This window comes from Somniosus microcephalus, chromosome 7 (genome assembly GCF_052327205.1).
Source record: "Somniosus microcephalus isolate GS21.2 chromosome 7, FLI_Smic_1.0, whole genome shotgun sequence".
Classification (NCBI taxonomy): domain Eukaryota; kingdom Metazoa; phylum Chordata; class Chondrichthyes; order Squaliformes; family Somniosidae; genus Somniosus; species Somniosus microcephalus.
The window spans coordinates 92399657-92419606 of NC_140993.1; the positions used below are offsets into that span (position 1 = coordinate 92399657).

At 44.9% G+C, this 19950-nt stretch overlaps 1 protein-coding gene across 1 annotated transcript in view; it reads right to left on the reverse strand.

The window, feature by feature from the left end:
• LOC147114797 (transcription factor E2F5-like) overlaps positions 1 to 19950 on the reverse strand; it is a 52388-nt gene that overhangs the window by 23110 nt on the left and 9328 nt on the right. Inside the window, exon 2 of the mRNA XM_085992747.1 lies at positions 1612 to 1721. Coding sequence (XP_085848873.1) covers positions 1612 to 1721 — 110 coding nt within the window. The remainder of the gene's footprint in view (positions 1 to 1611; positions 1722 to 19950) is intronic.

Below are 19950 nucleotides of genomic sequence, written 5' to 3' on the forward strand. Positions count from 1 at the left end.
TATGTTGGCCTTCATAGCAAGAGGATTCGAGTACAGGAGCAAGGATGTCTTGCTGCAGTTGTACAGGGCCTTGATGAGACCACATCTTGAGTATTGTGTGCAGTTTTGGTCGCCTTATCTGAGGAAGAATGTTCTTGTCATGGAGGGAGTGCAGCGAAGATTCACCAGACTGATACCTGGGACGGCAGGAATGACATATGAGGAGAGATTGGGTCGATTAGGCTTATATTCGCTAGAGTTTAGAAGAATGAGAGGGGATCTCATTGAAACTTATAAAATTCTAACCGGACTAGACAAACTAGATGCAGGAAGGCTGTTCCCGATGGCAGGGGAGTCCAGAACCAGGAGTCACAGTCTAAGGATAAGGGGTAAGCCATTTAGGACTGAGATGAGGAGGAATTTCTTCACCCAGAGAGTGGTGAACCTGTGGAATGATCTACCACACAAGGCAGTTGAGGCCAATTCATTAAATATATTCAAGAAGGAGTTAGATATATTTCTTAAGGCTAAGGGAATCAAGGGATATGGGGAGAAAGCAGGAACAGGGTACTGAATTTGGATGATCAGCCATGATCGCATTGAATGGCGGAGCAGGATCGAGGGGCCGAATGGCCTACGCCTGCTCCTATCTTCTATGTTGTTACATACTAATATATAAATTCATACAGCACAGAAGCAGGCCATTCGGCCCATTGTGCCTGTACCAGCTCTTTGAAAGAGTCATCCAATCAGTTCCATTCCCCTGCTCTTTTCCCATAGCCCCGCAATTTTTTTCCTTTGAGTATTTATCCAATTCCCCGTTGAAAGTTATTATTGATTCTGCTTCCACCACCCTTTCAGGCAGTACCTTCCAGAACATCATCACTCGCTACGTAAAAAAACTAATCTCCCCTGTGGTTCTTTTGCCAATTGTCTTAAATCTGTGTCCTCTGGTTACCAACCCTCCTCCCGGTCGAAACAGTTTCTCCTTATTTACTCTATCCAAACCCTTCATAATTTTGAACATCTCTATTAAATCTCCCTTTAAGCTTCTCTGTTCGAAGAACAATTCCAGCGTCTCTAGTCTCTCTACACAACTGAAGTCCCTCATCCCTGGTATCATTCTAGTACCCTCTCCAAGGCCTTGATATCCTTCCTAAAGTGTGGTGCCCAGAATTGGCCACAATACTCCAGCTGAGGCCTAACAAGTGATTTATCAAGGTTTAGCATAACTTTCTTGCTTTTGTACTCTATGCCTCTACTTAAAGCCCTGGATTCCATTATTCTTTTTTTAACAGCCGTATTAACTTGTCCTGCCACCTTCAAAGATACGTGTATGTGAACCCCCAGGTCTCTGTTCATGCACTCCCTTTAAAACTGTACCATTTAGTTTATATTGCCTCTCCACATTTTTCCTTCCAAAATGCATCACCATACTTATCTGCGTTAAATTTAAGCTGCTGTGTCTGCCCATTTCACCAGTGTGTCTATGTTCTCCTGAAGTCTTGTCCTATCTTTCTCACTGTTTACCACATTTCTGAGTTTTGCTTGAAATTCTGCCCTCTATACCAATGTCAAGGACTTCTATATATTTTGTATATACATATATATTATTCTATTACTTTAACCCACTTCCATTGGATGCTGTTTTTTGATTTCTTCTCGATTAAGCCAATTCCTTCTAATACATTGGTGATGTCATAGATTCTTCTTTTCTGCCTCACTGCAAGGATATCAGCAGCCTGTTGATAAATAGTAAAAGCACACAAATATAGTTAACAAAAAAGTATTCAAACTAAAAGTTCACTTAATACTGAAGTAATTTCAACAGGAACACGTTCATCAGCAAACAACATTGAACACATTGGCCCGGAATTTGCGGTCAGCGGCGAAGCGACAGTGATCACCGGCTAACTTCGAAGAAAGCTGCCCACAAAGATGTTGCGATCTCTGTGGCAAAAACTTTAGTTCTCTCAACGTTAATTTGAGTGTAGTACTGTCTATAGGGGATCTCCAGCGTTCAGCAGCAGTGATGTCATCAAGCTGGCTAAGCAGCCAATCACACTGAAGAATTCTCACAGACAGCAAACCAGGAAATAAAAAGCAACTTTTATCATTCACTTAAAAAATTTTAGGGAGCGAAATAAATATTGGGACATGCGCATTGGGTTAACGTAGAAGCTGAAATATGATAAATAAACTTTTTTTTTTAAAGTTTTTTTTTAAATCTAGTCATTTTTATAATGGAGAAATTTGACATTACACAAATATAAAATTGTTTTTCAGGGCCAGAACAATTGTTCAGCAGTAGTTATTACTCAGAACGCCATTAAAAACCTAGTTACATCTCATTGAACAAGGCTTCCATTTTATAAGGTTTTAACAGCGATATTAGAACAGAAAAGGGGAAGTTTTCGTCAGTTCAGGTGATTTCAGTTCCACAGCGCAACCTGTGGTGGAGCAGGGAATGACTAACTGCAACTTCTAGATTTGCACGTTTATCCATGCATGTTAAATCCTGCAGTTACGGTCAGTTTCAGAGGGTTCATGACGATGAACGCTGGCAGATTCGCCGCCATTACCACCGCAAAGTCCGGGCCATTCACTTTTGCTGAAATCCTAGAAAACTTAATACAAATCAAGGTAGAAAAGAAGTACATGAAAGATAAACATCAGATTCACTTTGTGCTCCATTTAGCAAGATGCACACAACACAACTACGTGCTGCCATAATTGTATTGTCAGTGGATAATGGAAGTTGGTACATACAAAAGTCCCCAAATTTTGGTCTTACATGAATTGTACAATGACAAACTAGGCACGGGAATAAAGGCAACACAAACAAGAAAATATTAACCGAAAATACTGGAATTACTCAGCAGGTCAGGCAGAATCTATGGAGAGCGAAACATAGTTAATGTTTCAGGTCGTTGACCTTCTGTCAGAATTGGCAACGTTTAGCACAATGTTGCCTCTAATTGTTTTTCATGGACGGGCCCTTTAAATTTGTTGCGTGGTCGTGCGTGCACGGTATCTCTTCCAGCGGCAGCAGCTAGTGAGTGGCCTGCGCGGGACCTTGCGATTGAAGCGCGGCTGCGCACCTTAGGGAGAACATTAGGTTAGAGATGGAACAGGTTTTAAGCAAGTACAGAGGCAGGAAAAGGGGGGGGGGTGGAGGGGAGGAAAGAACAAAAGGGAAGGTCTGGGTGGAAGGCAGGAGCGATTAAATGCCGAAAGGGATGATGGTGTGAGCAAAAGGGGGTGGTTGGGACAAGTAGAGAAATAAAAGGTGAGTCTAGAGGAGCTGTAAATGGCAACAGCAGAATTATCAGCACCCGCTGTCTGGAAAAAATGGGAGCAGTGGTTATGATCTGAAATTGTTGAACTCAGTGTCGAGTCCAGAAGGTTGTAAAATGCCTAATCGAAAGGAGGTGCTGTTCCTTGAGCTTCTGTTGAGCTCGATTAGAACAGTGTAGAAGACTGCTTGTCCGACATCCCGTACTGGATGAGCAGAAATTTCCTCCAACTAAATATTGGGAAGACTGAAGCCCATTGTCTTCAGTCCCCGCCACAAACCCCGTTCCCTAACCAGCGACTCCATCCCTCTCCCTAGCATCTGTCTGAGGCTGAACCAGACTGTTCGCAACCTTTGGTATCATATTTGACCTTGAAATGAGCTTCCGACCACATATCCACGCCATAACTAATACCGCCTATTTCCACCTCCGTAACATCGCCCAACTCCGCCCCGTCTCAGCTCATCTGCTTCTGAAACACTCATCCATGCCTTTGTTACCTCTAGACTTGACTATTCCAACGCACTACTGGCTGGCCTCAAACATTCTACCCTACGGAAACTTAGTCATCCAAAACTCTGCTACCCATGTCTAACTCGTTCCAGGTCCCGTTCACCCATCACCCCTGTACTTGCTGACCTACAATGGCTCCCGGTTAAGCAACGCCTCGATTTAAAAATTCTCATCCTTGTTTTCAAATCCCTCCATGGCTTCGCCCCTCCCTATCTCTAATCTCCTCCAGCCCCACAATGCCCCAAGATATCTGTGCTCCACTAATTCTGGCCTCTTGAGCATCCCTGATTTTAATCGCTCAACCATTGGTGGCTGTGACTTCAGCTGTCAAGGCCCTAAGCTCTGGAATTCCCTCCCTAATACTCTCTTTGCTCCTTAAAACCTACTTCTTTGACCAAGCTTTTGGTCATCTGCCATAATTTCTCCTTACGTGGCTCGGTGTCACATTTTGTTTTATAAAGCTCATGTGAAGCACCTTGGGATATTTTACTACATTAAAGGCGCTATATAAATACAAGTTGTTGTTGAAGTTCTTCCTGACTAAGGACAAAAAGGTCAGAGTGGGAGTTGGACAGAGAATTAAAATGGTAAGTAACCGTAAGCTCAGGGTCACACTTGCGGATTGAATGGAGGTGTTCCACAGTCACCCAATCTGCGTTTGGTCTCCCCAATGTAGAGGAGACCGCGTCGTGAGCAGCGAATACAGTATACTAAATTGAAAGAAGTACAAGTAAATCACTGTTTCACCTGGAAGGAGTGTTCGGGGCCATGGACAGTGGAAAGTGAGGCAGTGAAAGGGCTGGTGTTGCATCTCCTGCGCTTGCACGGGAAGATCCCGTGGGAAGGGGAGCGAGTATTGGGGGTGATTGAAGAGTAGACGAGGGTGTCACGGAGGGAACGGTCCCTTCCAGAATACTGAAAGGGGCGGGGAAGATGCATTTGGTGGTGGTATCACGCTGGAGACGGCGGATGATCCATTGAATGCAGAGGCTGGAGGGGTAAAAGACAAGGACAAAGGGATTCTGGGAGGGAGGGAAGGGGAGGGGCGAGAGTGCGAGAAATGAAACGGACACAGTCGAGGGCCCGGTTAACCACAGTGGAGGAATCCTCGGTTAAGGAAAAAGGAAGACATATTGGAAGCACTGGTGTGGAAGGTGGCATTGTCAGAACAGGTGCGACAAAGACGGAGAAACTGGGAGAATGGAGTAGAGTCCTTCCAGGGAGCGGGGTGGGAGGAAGTGTAATCAAGGTAGCTGTGGGAGTAAGCAGGCTTATAGTAGATTTTGGTTGACAACCTATCCCTAGAAATGGAGATAGAGAAGTCAAGGAAGGGAAAAGTCAGAGATGAACCGTGTGTAGGTGAGGGAGGAGTGGAAATTGGAAGTAAAGTTTGTAGTGATCAATAGCATGTCATTCTATAGTGGACACTAGGTGGAGCTGTAGAGCTGTATATAGCTGTATGTATAAGACTACACTACCCATGAGGCTAGGCTACCCACAAGGCAGCAGTCAAGATGGAAGCCTCTACAAGATGCTGTACAAGTCCACATGTGCTCAATAAAAGTAGCTAGCAAAAGCTAGCTGTGTTCATAATAAGAATGTCTATTTATTAATGAACATAACATGGTACCAGGGTGGTGAAGATCTGCTGAAAATTGTGAAAAGCGACATGGAGAATTTGAAAACACCAGAGCGTTTGAAACTCTCAGAAAAAAATCGACTACAATTGGCAGACTTTTAAACAGCAATTCGAACTCTACATTGCAGCCATCGGATTCGGTACGAAGCCAGACGCAAGGAAGATAGCGTTGCTGCTTACGGTTGCAGGCCCATAGGCGATAGAGGTATTTAATACATTTGTATTTAATCCAGCGGAGAACAGAGACAAATTAGACGATGTGCTACAGAAATTTGATGCACATTGTTCTCCCAAGTGAAAGATACATCTTCCGTTCTCGGACACAGCAACAAAATGAGACTTTTGATAGCTTTATAACTGATCTGAAACTGAAAGCACAGACATGTAATTTCTCTGAGCTCAAAGCATCCATGATTCATGACCAGATTGTGTTTGGTATTCATGATAAAAAAGTCAGGGAACGTCTGTTGAGAGAAACCGAACAAAATTTGGAAAATGCGGTGAAAATATGCCAAGCCAGCGAGCTAGCTCAAAAGCACGCACAGACTTTCAGTGAAATCAATAATGAAAAGCAATCGGAGGATGAAATTTTTAATTGTAAACGCTGTGGTTACAAACACCAGTTAAGACAATGCCCAGCGTTTGGAAAAATGTGCACAAAGTGTAAAGGAAAGAATCACTTTGCCAAACAATGCTTTTCAAAAGTACAAACTAAGAAAGGGCAACGAGTTAATGTAATTGAGGACACTGATTTAAGTGAGGCATTTTTTGTAGGAATGGGGTCATGTGACAATATCAAAACGGACACAGAAAATGTGCAGCCCTCAGAAATGGACAATGCTGAATGTGATAAAAATAACAACTTCCGGGAAGTTATGTCATCACTTCCTGTGAACTGTGAACTATGAACTGTGTACATACCTCACTTCCTGTCATGTGTCACTTCCTGTTGGACTGGTATAAATACTGGTCTGTTCAGTATTGTAAGAGGCTTCTACCAGAGGCATGGTAAAGACCTCTCTTGTATATAGTGTGTTTATAAGTTACTTAAAGCTTACTTTAAAGTTACTTGATGGTAAGCCTCCTTTTTCTTACATCAATTTAAGTAACTTAGTATTTACACTCACAAATACTAGACCTTCGGACAAACTCGGAATTAAGGATCCAGGGAACCACCCATCATGGAGAAAATCCTTAGACCTATTTGTCTGGACTTGGACCCGAATGCACCAGCAGCTGGCAGGGTATGGAAGCATTGGTACCGTACTTTTGAGAATTTTCTGGATGAATGTGAAGCGGATGCTCCTGCTAGATTGAAGATACTTATCAATTATGTGACCCCAAAAGTGTTCGAATATGTTGATGAATGGGATAATTACGATGAGGTGATTCGGGCACTTAAGAAACTGTATGCCAAGACCCCAAATGAGGTCTATGCTAGACATCTACTGGCCACAGCCCGACAAGGGCCAGGGGAATCAATTGACGAATTCCTGCAAGAACTTCGCAGGCTCAGCGTAGATTGTAACTTTCAGGCAGCCTCAGCTGAGCTGTACCGCCAAGAAATGATTCGTGATGCTTTCATCTGCGGGATTGCCTCTCCATTTATACGCCAGCGTCTACTAGAAAGTAAAACACTTGAGCTACAAAAAGCTTTTGACCTAGCTTGTTCACTGGATTTGGCAAAGAGAAATGCAGACCTCTATCAGCTGCCCAGATCTCGATCTGCTGCTGTAGCTGCAACCAGACAATTCAAGCGGTCTCAGGTGAACCCTATCATGGGGGAATCTAATTCTGATAATTCTGATGAAGAGGAGGAGGACGACCCCACTTTAGCAGCCTCTTGGCAATCTAGGAAGGAATGCTTCTTTTGTGGAGATGCTTTTCACCCTAGGAAAACCTGCCCTGCTCGCAATGCAATCTGCAGTTATTGCGGGAAAAAAGGACACTTTGCTAAAGTTTGCCTATCAAGGGCCTCTACGAGGGCCAATCCAGCTAAGGCCTACCGAACTGCCCCAATTAGGGCCTATCAAGATGCTCCAGCTAGGACCTATCAAGCTTCCTCTCGAGCTCTCTCCCGAAGAAGCACACCGAGAGTTTTAGCCACTCTCTGTGCAACGACACCAATTACAGCTGCTTGCCCACAGAACCTGTCTCATGCAGCCACAAAAATTTCAATTAAAGGGCATACCTTAGATGCCTTAATTGACTCAGGAAGTACTGATAGTTTCATTAAGGAACAGATTGTTGCGAAATTGAAACTACATGTCTTCCCATCGGACCAGGCAATTGCGATGGCCCAGTCATCACTTAATACCAGAATCTCCGGCTTTTGTGTTGTTGATATGACACTTCATGGTCGTATGTATCCCTCCACCCGACTTTCGGTGCTCAAGGACTTATGTAGTGATCTCCTCTTAGGGCTGGACTTCCAAAAACAGCATAAGAAACTCACCATTGAGTTTGGTGGATCCAAACCCGGACTTACTATTTCTAATATACCGTCTAAATTACCATTTTGTGCATTATCAGCAGCTTCACTTGATGAACCCTCATTATTTGCCAGTATTCCGCCTCAATGCCAACCGATAATAACGAAATCGCGGCGCTTTAATCAGGAAGACCAATCTTTTATTGCGGCTGAAATCTCTCGACTTCTAGCAGAGGATATCATTGAACCATGTTCGTCGCCCTGGCGGGCTCAAGTCGTCATTGTCAAGAACCCTCTAAAACCTCACAAACAGCGACTATGCATCGATTATTCGCAAACCATCAATCAATATACCGACTTGGACGCCTACCCATTGCCACGCATTGATGATATGGTTAATAAACTGGCCGAATACAAAGTGTTCTCAACTTACGATTTAAAAAGTGCCTATCATCAGTTACCCTTGAAGGTCTCAGATAAGCAGTACACAGCCTTTGAGGCTAATGGACGGCTGTACCAATTTCGTCGCCTCCCATTCGAGGTTACTAATGGAGTGGCTGTCTTTCAACGGGCAATGGATGGCCTGGTTAAGCAGGAAAACCTAAGGGACACTTTTCCCTATCTTGATAACATTACCATTGCAGGTCACGATCAACAGGAACACGACTCCAACCTCCAAAAATTTCGGGATGCCCTCCATCGCCGTAATTTGACCCTGAATGAATCCAAATCTGTTGAGTCGCAACCGACCATCAACATCCTTGGCTACTGCGTAGGCAATGGTATCATTAAGCCAGACCCAGAAAGACTTCGCCCGCTCCAAGAGCTCCCGTCACCTAAGAATCCGGCTTCTTTACGTCGGGCTCTCGGTCTGTTTGCATACTACGCTAAATGGATTCCTCATTTTTCAGACAAAATCCAACCCTTGCTGCATGCTAGATCATTTCCACTGGGAACAGCAGCTGTTGCAGCCTTTAACCTTCTCAAAAAACAGTTGGAGAAAGCGGCTCTTCACTCCATTGATGAGAATCTCCCTTTCGTGGTTGAATGTGATGCCTCGGAGGTGGCGATCTCGGCTACTCTGAATCAGGAAGGTCGTCCTGTAGCATTTATGTCCAGGACCTTACAAGGTGCCGAGCTACATTATCCTCCGGTTGAGAAAGAAGCCACAGCCATCATAGAGGCAGTACGGAAGTGGAACCATTTTCTAGCTCGCCAGCACTTTACATTGATCACGGACCAACGATCAGTCGCCTTCATGCTCGATAATCGAAAACGAACCAAAATTAAGAATAATAAAATACAACTTTGGAGGATGGAACTGGCCTCTTTTGGTTATACCATTCTCTATCGGCCTGGCAAGGAGAATGTGGCCCCGGACACCCTCACACGGGCATTCTGCTCCACTATGTCATCCTCCACCCTCATGGATGTCCACAATGGTTTGTGTCATCCTGGCGTTACGCGCATGCTACATTTCGTACGATCACGGAATCTCCCTTTTTCCACTGGAGATGTAAAGAAAATATGCTCAGAATGCCGGCTTTGTGCGGAATTAAAACCTCAGTTCTTCCGCCCCTCAGATGGTATACTCATACATGCAACCCAACCGATGCAACGACTTAGCATCGATTTTAAGGGCCCAGTGCCCTCTTCAACTCGGAACACATATTTGCTCACCATGATCGACAAATATTCACGTTTTCCGTTTGCCTTCCCCTGCTCCAATATGCTGGCGTCCACAGTAATCTGCTGCCTTGAGCAGGTATTTTCTCTCTGTGGCATGCCGGCTTATATTCACTCAGATCGGGGTCCATCCTTTATGTCGAGGGAACTCAAGGACTACCTCTCAGAACGGGGAATTGCTACAAGCAAAACAACACCATACCATCCCATCGGAAATGGGCAGGTAGAGAGGTATAACGGTATCATCTGGAATTCCGTACGTCTCGCTTTAAGATCTCGGGGCCTACCAGACCAGCAATGGGAAACAGTGCTTCCGGATGCATTGCACTCTATACGGTCCCTGCTTCCTACAGCCACAAATACTACACCTCATGAGCGGTTCTTTGGATTCCAGCGTCGCTCATCTCATGGGACATCACTCCCGTCATGGCTAACTACTCCTGGACCTGTATTACTCCGAAGATACGTTCGGACGTCTAAAAATGACCCTCTTGTAGACGAGGTCGAACTAACCAATGCCAACCCCACCTATGCAAACATACGATATTCCGACGGCCGAGAATCTACCGTATCATTACGGGATCTGGCTCCCTGCCCACCAGGACCTAGTGGGACATCGGGTGATGGCATTTCACCAGGAAACTCTTGGGACCTATCGGGTACCCCTCTCCAGGATCCTGATCAGACACCAACTAGCTTGGTGCCGGTAGAACCCCGTGCTCAAGGTTGCGACCCTCCCAGTACCACGCATGAAAGTACTGGTCCACCACAGACCAGCTCTGCACCTCCCTCTGAACAGAGGCAGTCTGACTTTGAACCTATTGGGGCTCGTACTCGAAGCCATGATCTCCCCGACCCTTCACAGGGCAATCCAGGCCACACGGACTCTGGCCAATGGCCAACCGCATGTAAGCGGACCAGCGACCCTCTACGACGGGAATCCAAACGGGTGCGACTCTTCCTTGTTCGGCGGCTGCGGACCAAAAGGTAGACCACAGCCTCCTAAACCTGCAGGAGGGAAGAATGTGATAAAAATAATAACTTCCGGGAAGTTATGTCATCACTTCCTGTGAACTGTGAACTATGAACTGTGTACATACCTCACTTCCTGTCATGTGTCACTTCCTGTTGGACTGGTATAAATACTGGTCTGTTCAGTATTGTAAGAGGCTTCTACCAGAGGCATGGTAAAGACCTCTCTTGTATATAGTGTGTTTATAAGTTACTTAAAGCTTACTTTAAAGTTACTTGATGGTAAGCCTCCTTTTTCTTACATCACTGAACATAAAGTTAATGCAGTAAAAGAGGACAAATGGATGATCCCACTGCAGGTAAATGGAGCATTAGTTACCTTGAAACTAGACACTGGGGCAAAAGCAAACTTAATCAGTATGAGTGACATCAACAATATGAAAGAAAAGCCCAAAATACAGAAAAAGTCAGTACTACTGAAGGACTATAATGGACAGAAAATAGATAGCTTAAGTGTATGCAGACTTAAAGTGACAGTCAAAGACAAAGTGCATCATCTCATGTTTTCTGTTGTGGCTGAAAGGCTTGATTCACTACTGGGTGACAAAGCTTGAGAGGACTTAGGACTGGTCAAAAGAGCCTACCGTATAAACTGTGCCATAAGCAGACCAGATGACGCGGTGGATTCTGTAGTGAATAATTTCCAGGATGTGTTCAAAGGATTTGGAGTTCTACCATTCACTTACAAGATCCAGCTAAAGCAGGATGCTCAGCCAGTGGTACATGCTCCACAAAGAGTTCCAGCACCCCTGCGTGACCGGCTCAAGAATGAACTGGACAGAATGACCACACTAGGAGTCATCAGGAAAGTCGAAGAGCCAACAGACTGGGTTAACTCCATGGTATGTGTAAAGAAAAAGAACAATGATCTAAGAATATGCATGGATCCAAAGGACTTAAATGCAAACATAAAACGTGAACACTACCAGATTCCCAAGCGAGAAGAAATCACCAGTGAAATGTCAGGTGCCAAATACTTTGCAAAGCTCGATGCCTCACAAGGATTTTGGCAACTAAAACTGGATGAAGAGAGCGCCAAATACTGTACCTTCAACACACCATTTGGCAGGTATTGTTTCCTCAGAATGCCTTTCGGGATAATATCTGCATCTGAAATCTTTCATAGAGCGATGGAACACATAATTGAAGGTCTGGAAGGAGTTCGGGTCTATGTTGATGACATCATCATCTGGGGCTCCACACTGAAAGAACACAATGAGAGACTGACTAAAGTGCTACAGAGCATACGCCGGAATGGACTGAAGCTCAACAAAGCCAAGTGTCAGTTTGGCGTCCAGGAAGTCACTTTCCTAGGAGATAATCTATCTGGTAAAGGAATAGAGCCAGATATGGAAAAAGTAAATGCCATACTCAAAATGCCCCGACCCACTGACAAAAAAGGAGTGCTACACATCATGGGGATGATAAACTTCATTGGAAAGTTCATTCCTAACTTGTCAGCCAAGACAGCCTGTCTGCGAGACCTGCTACATAAAACAAATGAGTTCGCATGGACAGAAAGACATGAACAAGAGTGGATAAACCTCAAAACAGTGCTGACAACCACACCTGTACTCACCTTCTTTGACCCAACCAAAAGAATCAAAGTGTCAACGGATGCATCAAAAGATGGCCTAGGTGCGGTCTTGCTACAAGCAGAGGGTGAAGATTGGAAGCCTGTTGCCTATGCCTCCAGGTCTATGACTGATACTGAGTGTCGATACGCCCAGATTGAAAAGGAATGTCTAGGCTTGGTAGTTGGACTAGAAAAGTTTCATGGCTACATATATGGACTTCCCACCTTCACAGTTGAGACAGACCACAGCCCTCTGGTTGCCATCATAAAAAAAACCTGAATGAGATGTCTCCAAGGATTCAACGACTCATGATGAAGCTGCAAAGATATGACTTTGAACTGATCTACACACCAAGCAAATACATAGTGTTAGCAGATGCACTGTCCCAAGCACCCACAATGAGTCATGGGAGCTCTACTGAAGAAGACGTGGATGTTCATGTGAGTATGGTCACTGCTGCGCTGCCCATGTCAGACACAAAATCAAAGCAAATAGCAGAAGAAACAGTAAAAGATACAGTATTACAAACAGTAATAGAGAACATTCATCATGGTTGGCCAAAAGGTTCCTGTGCAAAATATTTTCACATAAGGTCAGAATTGAGTGTCGCAAGTGGGCTATTACTAAAACAGAACAGAATAGTCATTCCACAGGCTCTACGTCAAGACATGCTCAAAAGGATTCATGAGGGACACCTCGGAATTGAAAAATGCAAAAGGAGAGCAAGAGACACTGTTTATTGGCCTGGCATAAATAAGGACATTGAGAACATGATAGGCAAATGTGAGACATGTCAAACACCAAAACAAACAAGCAAAGGAACCAATGATAGTAGCTGACATACCAACAGCAGCATGGCAAAAGGTTGGTATGGACCTTTTTCATTTAAATGGTAAAGACTATCTAATAGTGATTGACTACTATTCTAACTATCCTGAGATGGCGCTGCTCTCAAGCACCACAGCAAGCAGTGTCATAATGCATGTGAAATCCATCTTCGCCAGGCATGGAATTCCCAGGATTGCCGTTAGCGACAATGGTCCGTGCTTCAACTGTAAGGAGTGGCAACAGTTTGCAGCACATTATGACTTTCAGCACATCACATCCAGTCCTTTGTATGCTCAGTCAAATGGTAAGGCAGAGAAAGGTGTTCAAGTTCTCAAGCAGCTACTGAAGAAAGCGACAGAAAGCAAGTCTGATCCTTATCTCGCCCTGCTGAGCTACCGAACCTCACCTTTAGACTGTGGTTCTTCACCTGCTGAACTACTAATGGGTTGCAAGTTGCGCACCACGCTACCCTGTTGTGTAAAAGAACAGCAAAGTGAGGAACTGAGACAGAGACTTCAACTGTTAAAGCTGAAACAGAAATCATGCTATGACAAGTCATCCAAAACTCTAAAACCATTGACAAAGGATGATGTTGTCAGGATTGAGGATCCAGATGCATGGAACAGGAAAGCTACAGTTCTTGAGGAAGTAGGACCAAGGTCATACACTGTGAGAACTGAGGAAGGACAGATTCTCAGGAGGAACCGCTGTTCCCTCCTAAAAACACAAGAGACTATTCAAGACCAGATTGATGACAATGCCGCAACTGCATCTTGTCATTCACCGCCAGAACAATCTCATGAAGACACAGCAGACTTACCCGTGTTGAGAAGATCCACACGTGAAGTAAAAGAGCCTGATAGACTTCATCTTTGAGTACAATGTAAAGCTTTGAAAATGTGTGGACTGTTTTGAAAATGTTTATGTTTATAGAGCACTAACAAAAGTGTTACTGATATTATCTTTATTGTTTTCTTGAAAGTTGATTGATATTGATTTTGTTAAACCTCAAAGAAAGGGGGATGTAGTGATCAATAGCATGTCATTCTATAGTGGACACTAGGTGGAGCTGTAGAGCTGTATATAGCTGTATGTATAAGACTACACTACCCATGAGGCTAGGCTACCCACAAGGCAACAGTCAAGATGGGAGCCTCTACAAGATGCTGTACAAGTCCACATGTGCTCAATAAAAGTAGCTAGCAAAAGCTAGCTGTGTTCATAATAAGAATGTCTATTTATTAATGAACATAACAAAGTTGATGAAATTTTCCAGTTCGGGGCGAGACCAGGAAGCGACACTGATGTAGTCATCAATGTACTGGAAAGAGGTGAGGGAGGAGACCTATGTAGAACTAGAGCAATAAGAACATAAGAAATAGGAGCAGGAGGTGGCCATTCGGCCCTATGAATCTGCTCAGTTATTCAATCAGATCATGGCTGATCTTCTACCTCAACTCCACCTTCACGCACTATCCCCATATTCCTTGATTCCCTTAATATCCAAAAATCTATCGATCTCTGTCTTGACTATACGCAACAATTGAGCATGCACAGCCCTCTGGGATAGAGAATTCCAAAGATTCACCGCCCTTTGAGTGAAGAAATTTCTCCTCATCTCAGTCCTAAATGGCCAACCCCTTATTCTGAGACTGTGACCTCTGGTTCTAGACTCCCCAGCCAGGGGAAACATCCACCCTGCATCTACCCTGTCAAGCCCTGTAAGAATTTTATATGTTTCAATGAAATCACCTCTCCTTCTTCTAAATTCTAGGGAACATAGGCCCAGTCTCCTCAATCTCTCCTTATGGGACACACCTCTCCAGCCCAGGAATCAGTCTGGTGAATCTTCATTGCACTCCCTCTAAGGCAAGTATATCCTTCTTTAGGTAAGGAGACCAAAACTGTACACAGTACTCCAGGTGTGGTCTCACCAAGGCCCTATATAATTGCATTAACGCTCCTTTACTCTTATACTCCAATCCTTTTGTAATAAAGGCTAACATACCATTTGCTTTCCTAATTGCTTGCTGTACCTGCAAGTTAACTTTCAGTGATTCGTGTACAAGGACACCCAGGTCCCTCTGAATACCAACATATCCCAATCTCTCACCATTTAAAAAATATTCTGCTTTATTACCGAGATATCTTCACTGCTTTCCTGCCTCAGCCTCTGTAACCAAATTACTTCTCATCCTCAGTGATTTCAACCTCCATTTCAATTCATCATGCTCTCTCCTCTGAGTTCACTAGCCCCCTACCCTCCCTCCATGTAAACTCCCCAACCCATATTCATGGCCACCCCCTCGACCTTGCCATCTCTCGTGGCCTCGCTACTCCCATCATGTTAATCGCAGATAAGGCCATCTCTGATCAATTCCTCGTATCGCTCGCCACCCATATCCCCCTTCCACCCACCACCACCCCCCCCCCCCACCAAATTCTCCTTCCTTCTGTGTCCGCCCCCGGAAAAGACTCTCCCCCAGCTGCACTTATGAAATCCCAGCTGTCCAGCCTTTGGCCCTCCATTCACCATGACATTTCTGCAGCTACAGATCTGCTCAACCACACCCTCACCACCACCTTTGATGCCCCAGTCCCTTTTAAAACAATGAACTCTCTCTCACCCTGGCCGTTCCCCCAGTACGGCCCTCATCTTCGCTCCCTTAAGTCTAAGGGACGCAGACTTGAACGGAATGGCGGACAACTGGTTTAGCCATTCACCACCAGATGTGGCTGGACCATATAAAGCATTATCGGGTCCTGCTCTTCTCTGCCAAAATTGCTCACTATTCCAGAATCATTCTGGAACGCAAAGATAAACCCCGTCTTCTATTCTCCACTGCGAGTCATCTTCTTAAATCCCTCTCCACTGTCTCCTCCACCTTCACCTCCGACAAGAAGTGTGAGGAGCTCATGGATTACATAGGATATACAACACAGAAACAGGCCATTCTGCCCAACCAGTCCATGCTGGTGTTTATGCTCCACACGAGCCTCCTCCCGTCTTTCCTCATCTAAATCCATCAGCGTAACCCTCTATTCCCTTTTCCCTCATATGCTTGTCTAGCCTCCCCTTTAATGCATCTATACTATTCGCTTCAACCACTCCCTGTGGTAGCGAGTTCCACATCCTCACCACTCTGGGTAAAGAAGTTTCTTCTGAATTCCCTATTGGATTTCTTGGTGACTATCTTATATTGATGGCCTCTAGTTATGCTCTTCCCCACAAATGGAAACATTCTCTCTGTATCCACTCTAGCAAAACCTTTCATAATTTTAATTAGGTCACCCCTCAGCCTTCTTTTTTCCTAGAGAAAAGAGACCCAGCCTGTTCATCGTTTCCTGATATGTATACCCTCGCATTTCTGGTATCATCCTTGTAAATCTTCTCTGCACCCTCTCCAGTGCCTCTATATCCTTTTTATAATATGGCGACCAGAACTGTACGCAGTACTCCAAGTGTGGTCTAACCAAGGTTCGATACAGGTTTAGCATAACTTCCCTACTTTTCAATTCTATCCCTCTAGAAATAAACCTAGGGCTTGGTTTGCTTTTTTTTTTAAATGGCCTTGCTAACCTGTGGCGCAACTTTTAGTGATTTGTGTATTTGTACACAGAGATCCCTTTGTTCCTCCACCTCACCTAGACTCGCACCTTCCAAGTGATAAGTGACCTCCCTGTTCTTCCTACCAAAATGTAATAGCTCAGTTATCTGTGTTGAACTTCATTTGCCAATTATATGCCCAGTCTGCAAGTTTATTAATGTCCTCTGTAATTTGTTGCAGTCCTCTTCGTTATTGACTATCCCCCCCCCCGCAATTTGGTGTCATCCGCAAATTTAGAAATTGTGTTTTTGATTCCCAAGTCTAAATCGTTAATGTAAATTGTGAACAGCAGTGGTCCCAGCACTGATCCTTGTGGAACACCACTACCCACCGTCTGCCACTGTGAATAGCTGTACTTTATTCCCACTCTCTGCGTTCTGTCCTGAAGCCAGCCAGGAATCCATTCTGCTACTTGTCCCGATTCCGCATTCTCTGACTTTGTTCATCAGTCTATTATGGGGTATTTTATTGATGGCCTTTTGAAAATCCAGATAAATCACATCTACTGCATTACCATTGTCTACTCTCTCTGTTACCTCTTCAAAAAATTCAATAAGGTTGGTCAAGCAAGACTTTCCCTTTTGAAATCCATGCTGACTATTCATTATTTTATTTTTGGTTTCTAGATGTTCTTCTATTTTCTCCTTTAGTAGGGAGTTCCATTATTTTTCCTACCACCGATGTTAAGCTGACTGGTCTATAATTCCCTAGACATGTTCTAGCCCCCTTCTTATATATTGGTATTACGTTAGCTATCTGCCAGTCCTCTGACACTACACCTTTTCTAACGAATTATTAAATATGCATAGTAATGCCTCTGCTATCTCTTCCCTAGATTCTTTTAAAATGCGTGGATGCAATCCATCCGGACTAGGGGTTTTATCCTCTTTGAATTTGATTAGTTTATTTAATATATTCCCTTTTAAAATTTTAAATGCACTTATCTCATTTCTAATCTCATCATCCAATGTCATGTCCACCTGTTCTATCTCCCTGGTAAATACTGAGGCAAAATAATTATTTAATATTTCTGCCATCTCTCTTTCGTTACCTGTGGTATTATCCTGTCTATCCCTTAACGGCCCTATTCTCATCCCAACCTTCCTTTTTATATTGATGTGCCTGTAAAATATTTTCCTATTTTGTTTTATGTTCCTTGATAATTTAATTTCATAGTTCCTCTTTGCCTCCTCTCCTAATCTCTCCGTATTCTCCCTTATCATGCACTCCCCTGCTATCTATGTACTGCATGTATGCCTCTTTCCTTACCCTCAATTGTTCCCTAATAGCTTTATTCATCCATGGAGTCTCATTATTGTTCAGCTTGTTCTTTCCTTTTAGCAGAATATATATTTTCCTGCACTCTGTTGAAGAGCGTTTAAATGTTTCCTATTGTTGTTCTACATCATTGTTTGCCAATATTGTTGCCCATTTTTTCCCCCTCAAGGGGAGACCTTATTGAGGTGTATAAAATTATGAGGGGCATAGATAAAGTGGATAGAAAGGACCTATTTCCCTTAGCAGAGGGGTCAAAAACCAGGGGGCACAGATTTAAGTAATTGGAGGAAGGTTTAGAGGGGATTTGAGGGGAGATTTCTTCACCCAGAGGGTTGTGGGGGTCTGGAACTCCCTGCCTGAAAGGGTGGTCGAGGCAAGAACCCTAACCACATTTAAAAAGTACTTGGATGTGCACTTGGGATGCTGTAACCTGCAGGGCTACAGACCAAGAGCTGGGAAGTGGGATTAGACTGGATTGCCGGCACGGACACGATGGGCCAAAATGGCCTCCTTCCATGCTGTATCTTTCTATGATTCTATGAAGTTCTATTCTCAGTCCCTCTGATATACCTATCAATTCATCCAATGAAAAGCGACGAGTTAAGATAGTAACTATAGGTTTTTATTGGCTAAATAACAGAGCCCACCCTCGTGGGTGATCGGGTCCAACAAGGAGGAATACCAGCCAGTCGACCACCTTTATACCTGGGCAAGCAGGCGGAGCCATGGGCGGAGTCAGCTGTGGTCAGCCCAGGTATAACAGCGTGACAAGAGCTGATCTTGTGTAGTGATACAACAGTGTAAACAGTGATAACCATAGTGTAACGATATAAACAGTAATAACCATAGTGTAACGATAAAAGTGGTTTACCACATTCACCCCTTGTTTAAATTTGAGTCCGGCGGGGTGAAGTGTACTACCAGTTCGGGTATGTCAGTCTGTCCGGAGGCCTCGTAAGTCTTTCTGATCGGCTCAGCAGCGGCGGCGGTGATGCAGTATCCGGTGTTAATGCTGGTGTCTGCGTGGTCGGCGAAGGCTCGTGGGGTTTCCGGCATGCCGTCTACCTGGGCTGGATTTGGGGGGGTGGTGGGGGGTAACGGTGGTGTCTCAGGGGTGCCCGAGGGTGCAAGGTCTCGTAAGGAGACTGTGTCCTCCCGCCCGTCTGGGTATGCCACATAGGCGTACTGGGGGTTGGCGTGCAGGAGGTCCACCCTCTCGACCAGGGGGTCCGTTTTATGGGCCCTCACGTGCTTTCGCAGCAAGACGGGCCCCGGAGAAGTCAGCCATGTTGGTAGCGAGGTTCCCGTAGTCGACTTCCTGGGGAAAATAAACATTTGTTCATGGGGGGTGGCGTTAATGGCCGTGCAAAGCAGTGACCGGATAGAATGCAGCGCTGCCGGGGGGACTTCCTGCCAGCGAGAGGTTGGGAGGCCCTTAGACTTTAAGGCTAAGAGAACGGCCTTCCAGACAGTCGCGTTCTCTCTTTCCACCTGGCCGTTCCCTCGGGGGTTGTAGCTGGTGGTCCTGCTTGCAGCAATACCTCTCGCTAGTAGGAACTGGCAAAGTTCCTCGCTCATGAAGGATGAGCCCCGGTCGCTATGTATATAGTTCGGGAACCCGAACAAGGCGAAGAGGTCGTTCAGGCATTTGATGACCGTGGTACTGGTCATGTCTGGGCAGGGGAAGGCAAAGGGGAAACGGGAGTACTCATCAATGATGTTGAGGAAGTACACATTACGGTCAGAGGACGGGAGGGGCCCCTTAAAATCGATGCTCAAGCGCTCGAAGGGGCGGGTGGCCTTGATCAGGCTTGCTCTGTCCGGCCTAAAGAAATGCGGTTTGCATTCGGCACAGGTTTGGCAGTTCCTGGTCATGGTCCTGACCTCCTCGATGGAGTAGGGCAGGTTGCGGGCCTTAATGAAGTGGTAAAGTCTGGTGACCCCGGGGTGGCAGAGGTCGTTGTGGAGGGTCTGCAGTCTATCAATTTGCGCGTTGGCGCATGTACTTCGTGATAGAGCATCTGGGGGTTCGTTGAGTTTACCAGGCCGGTACAAGATATCATAATCATAGGTGGAGAGCTCG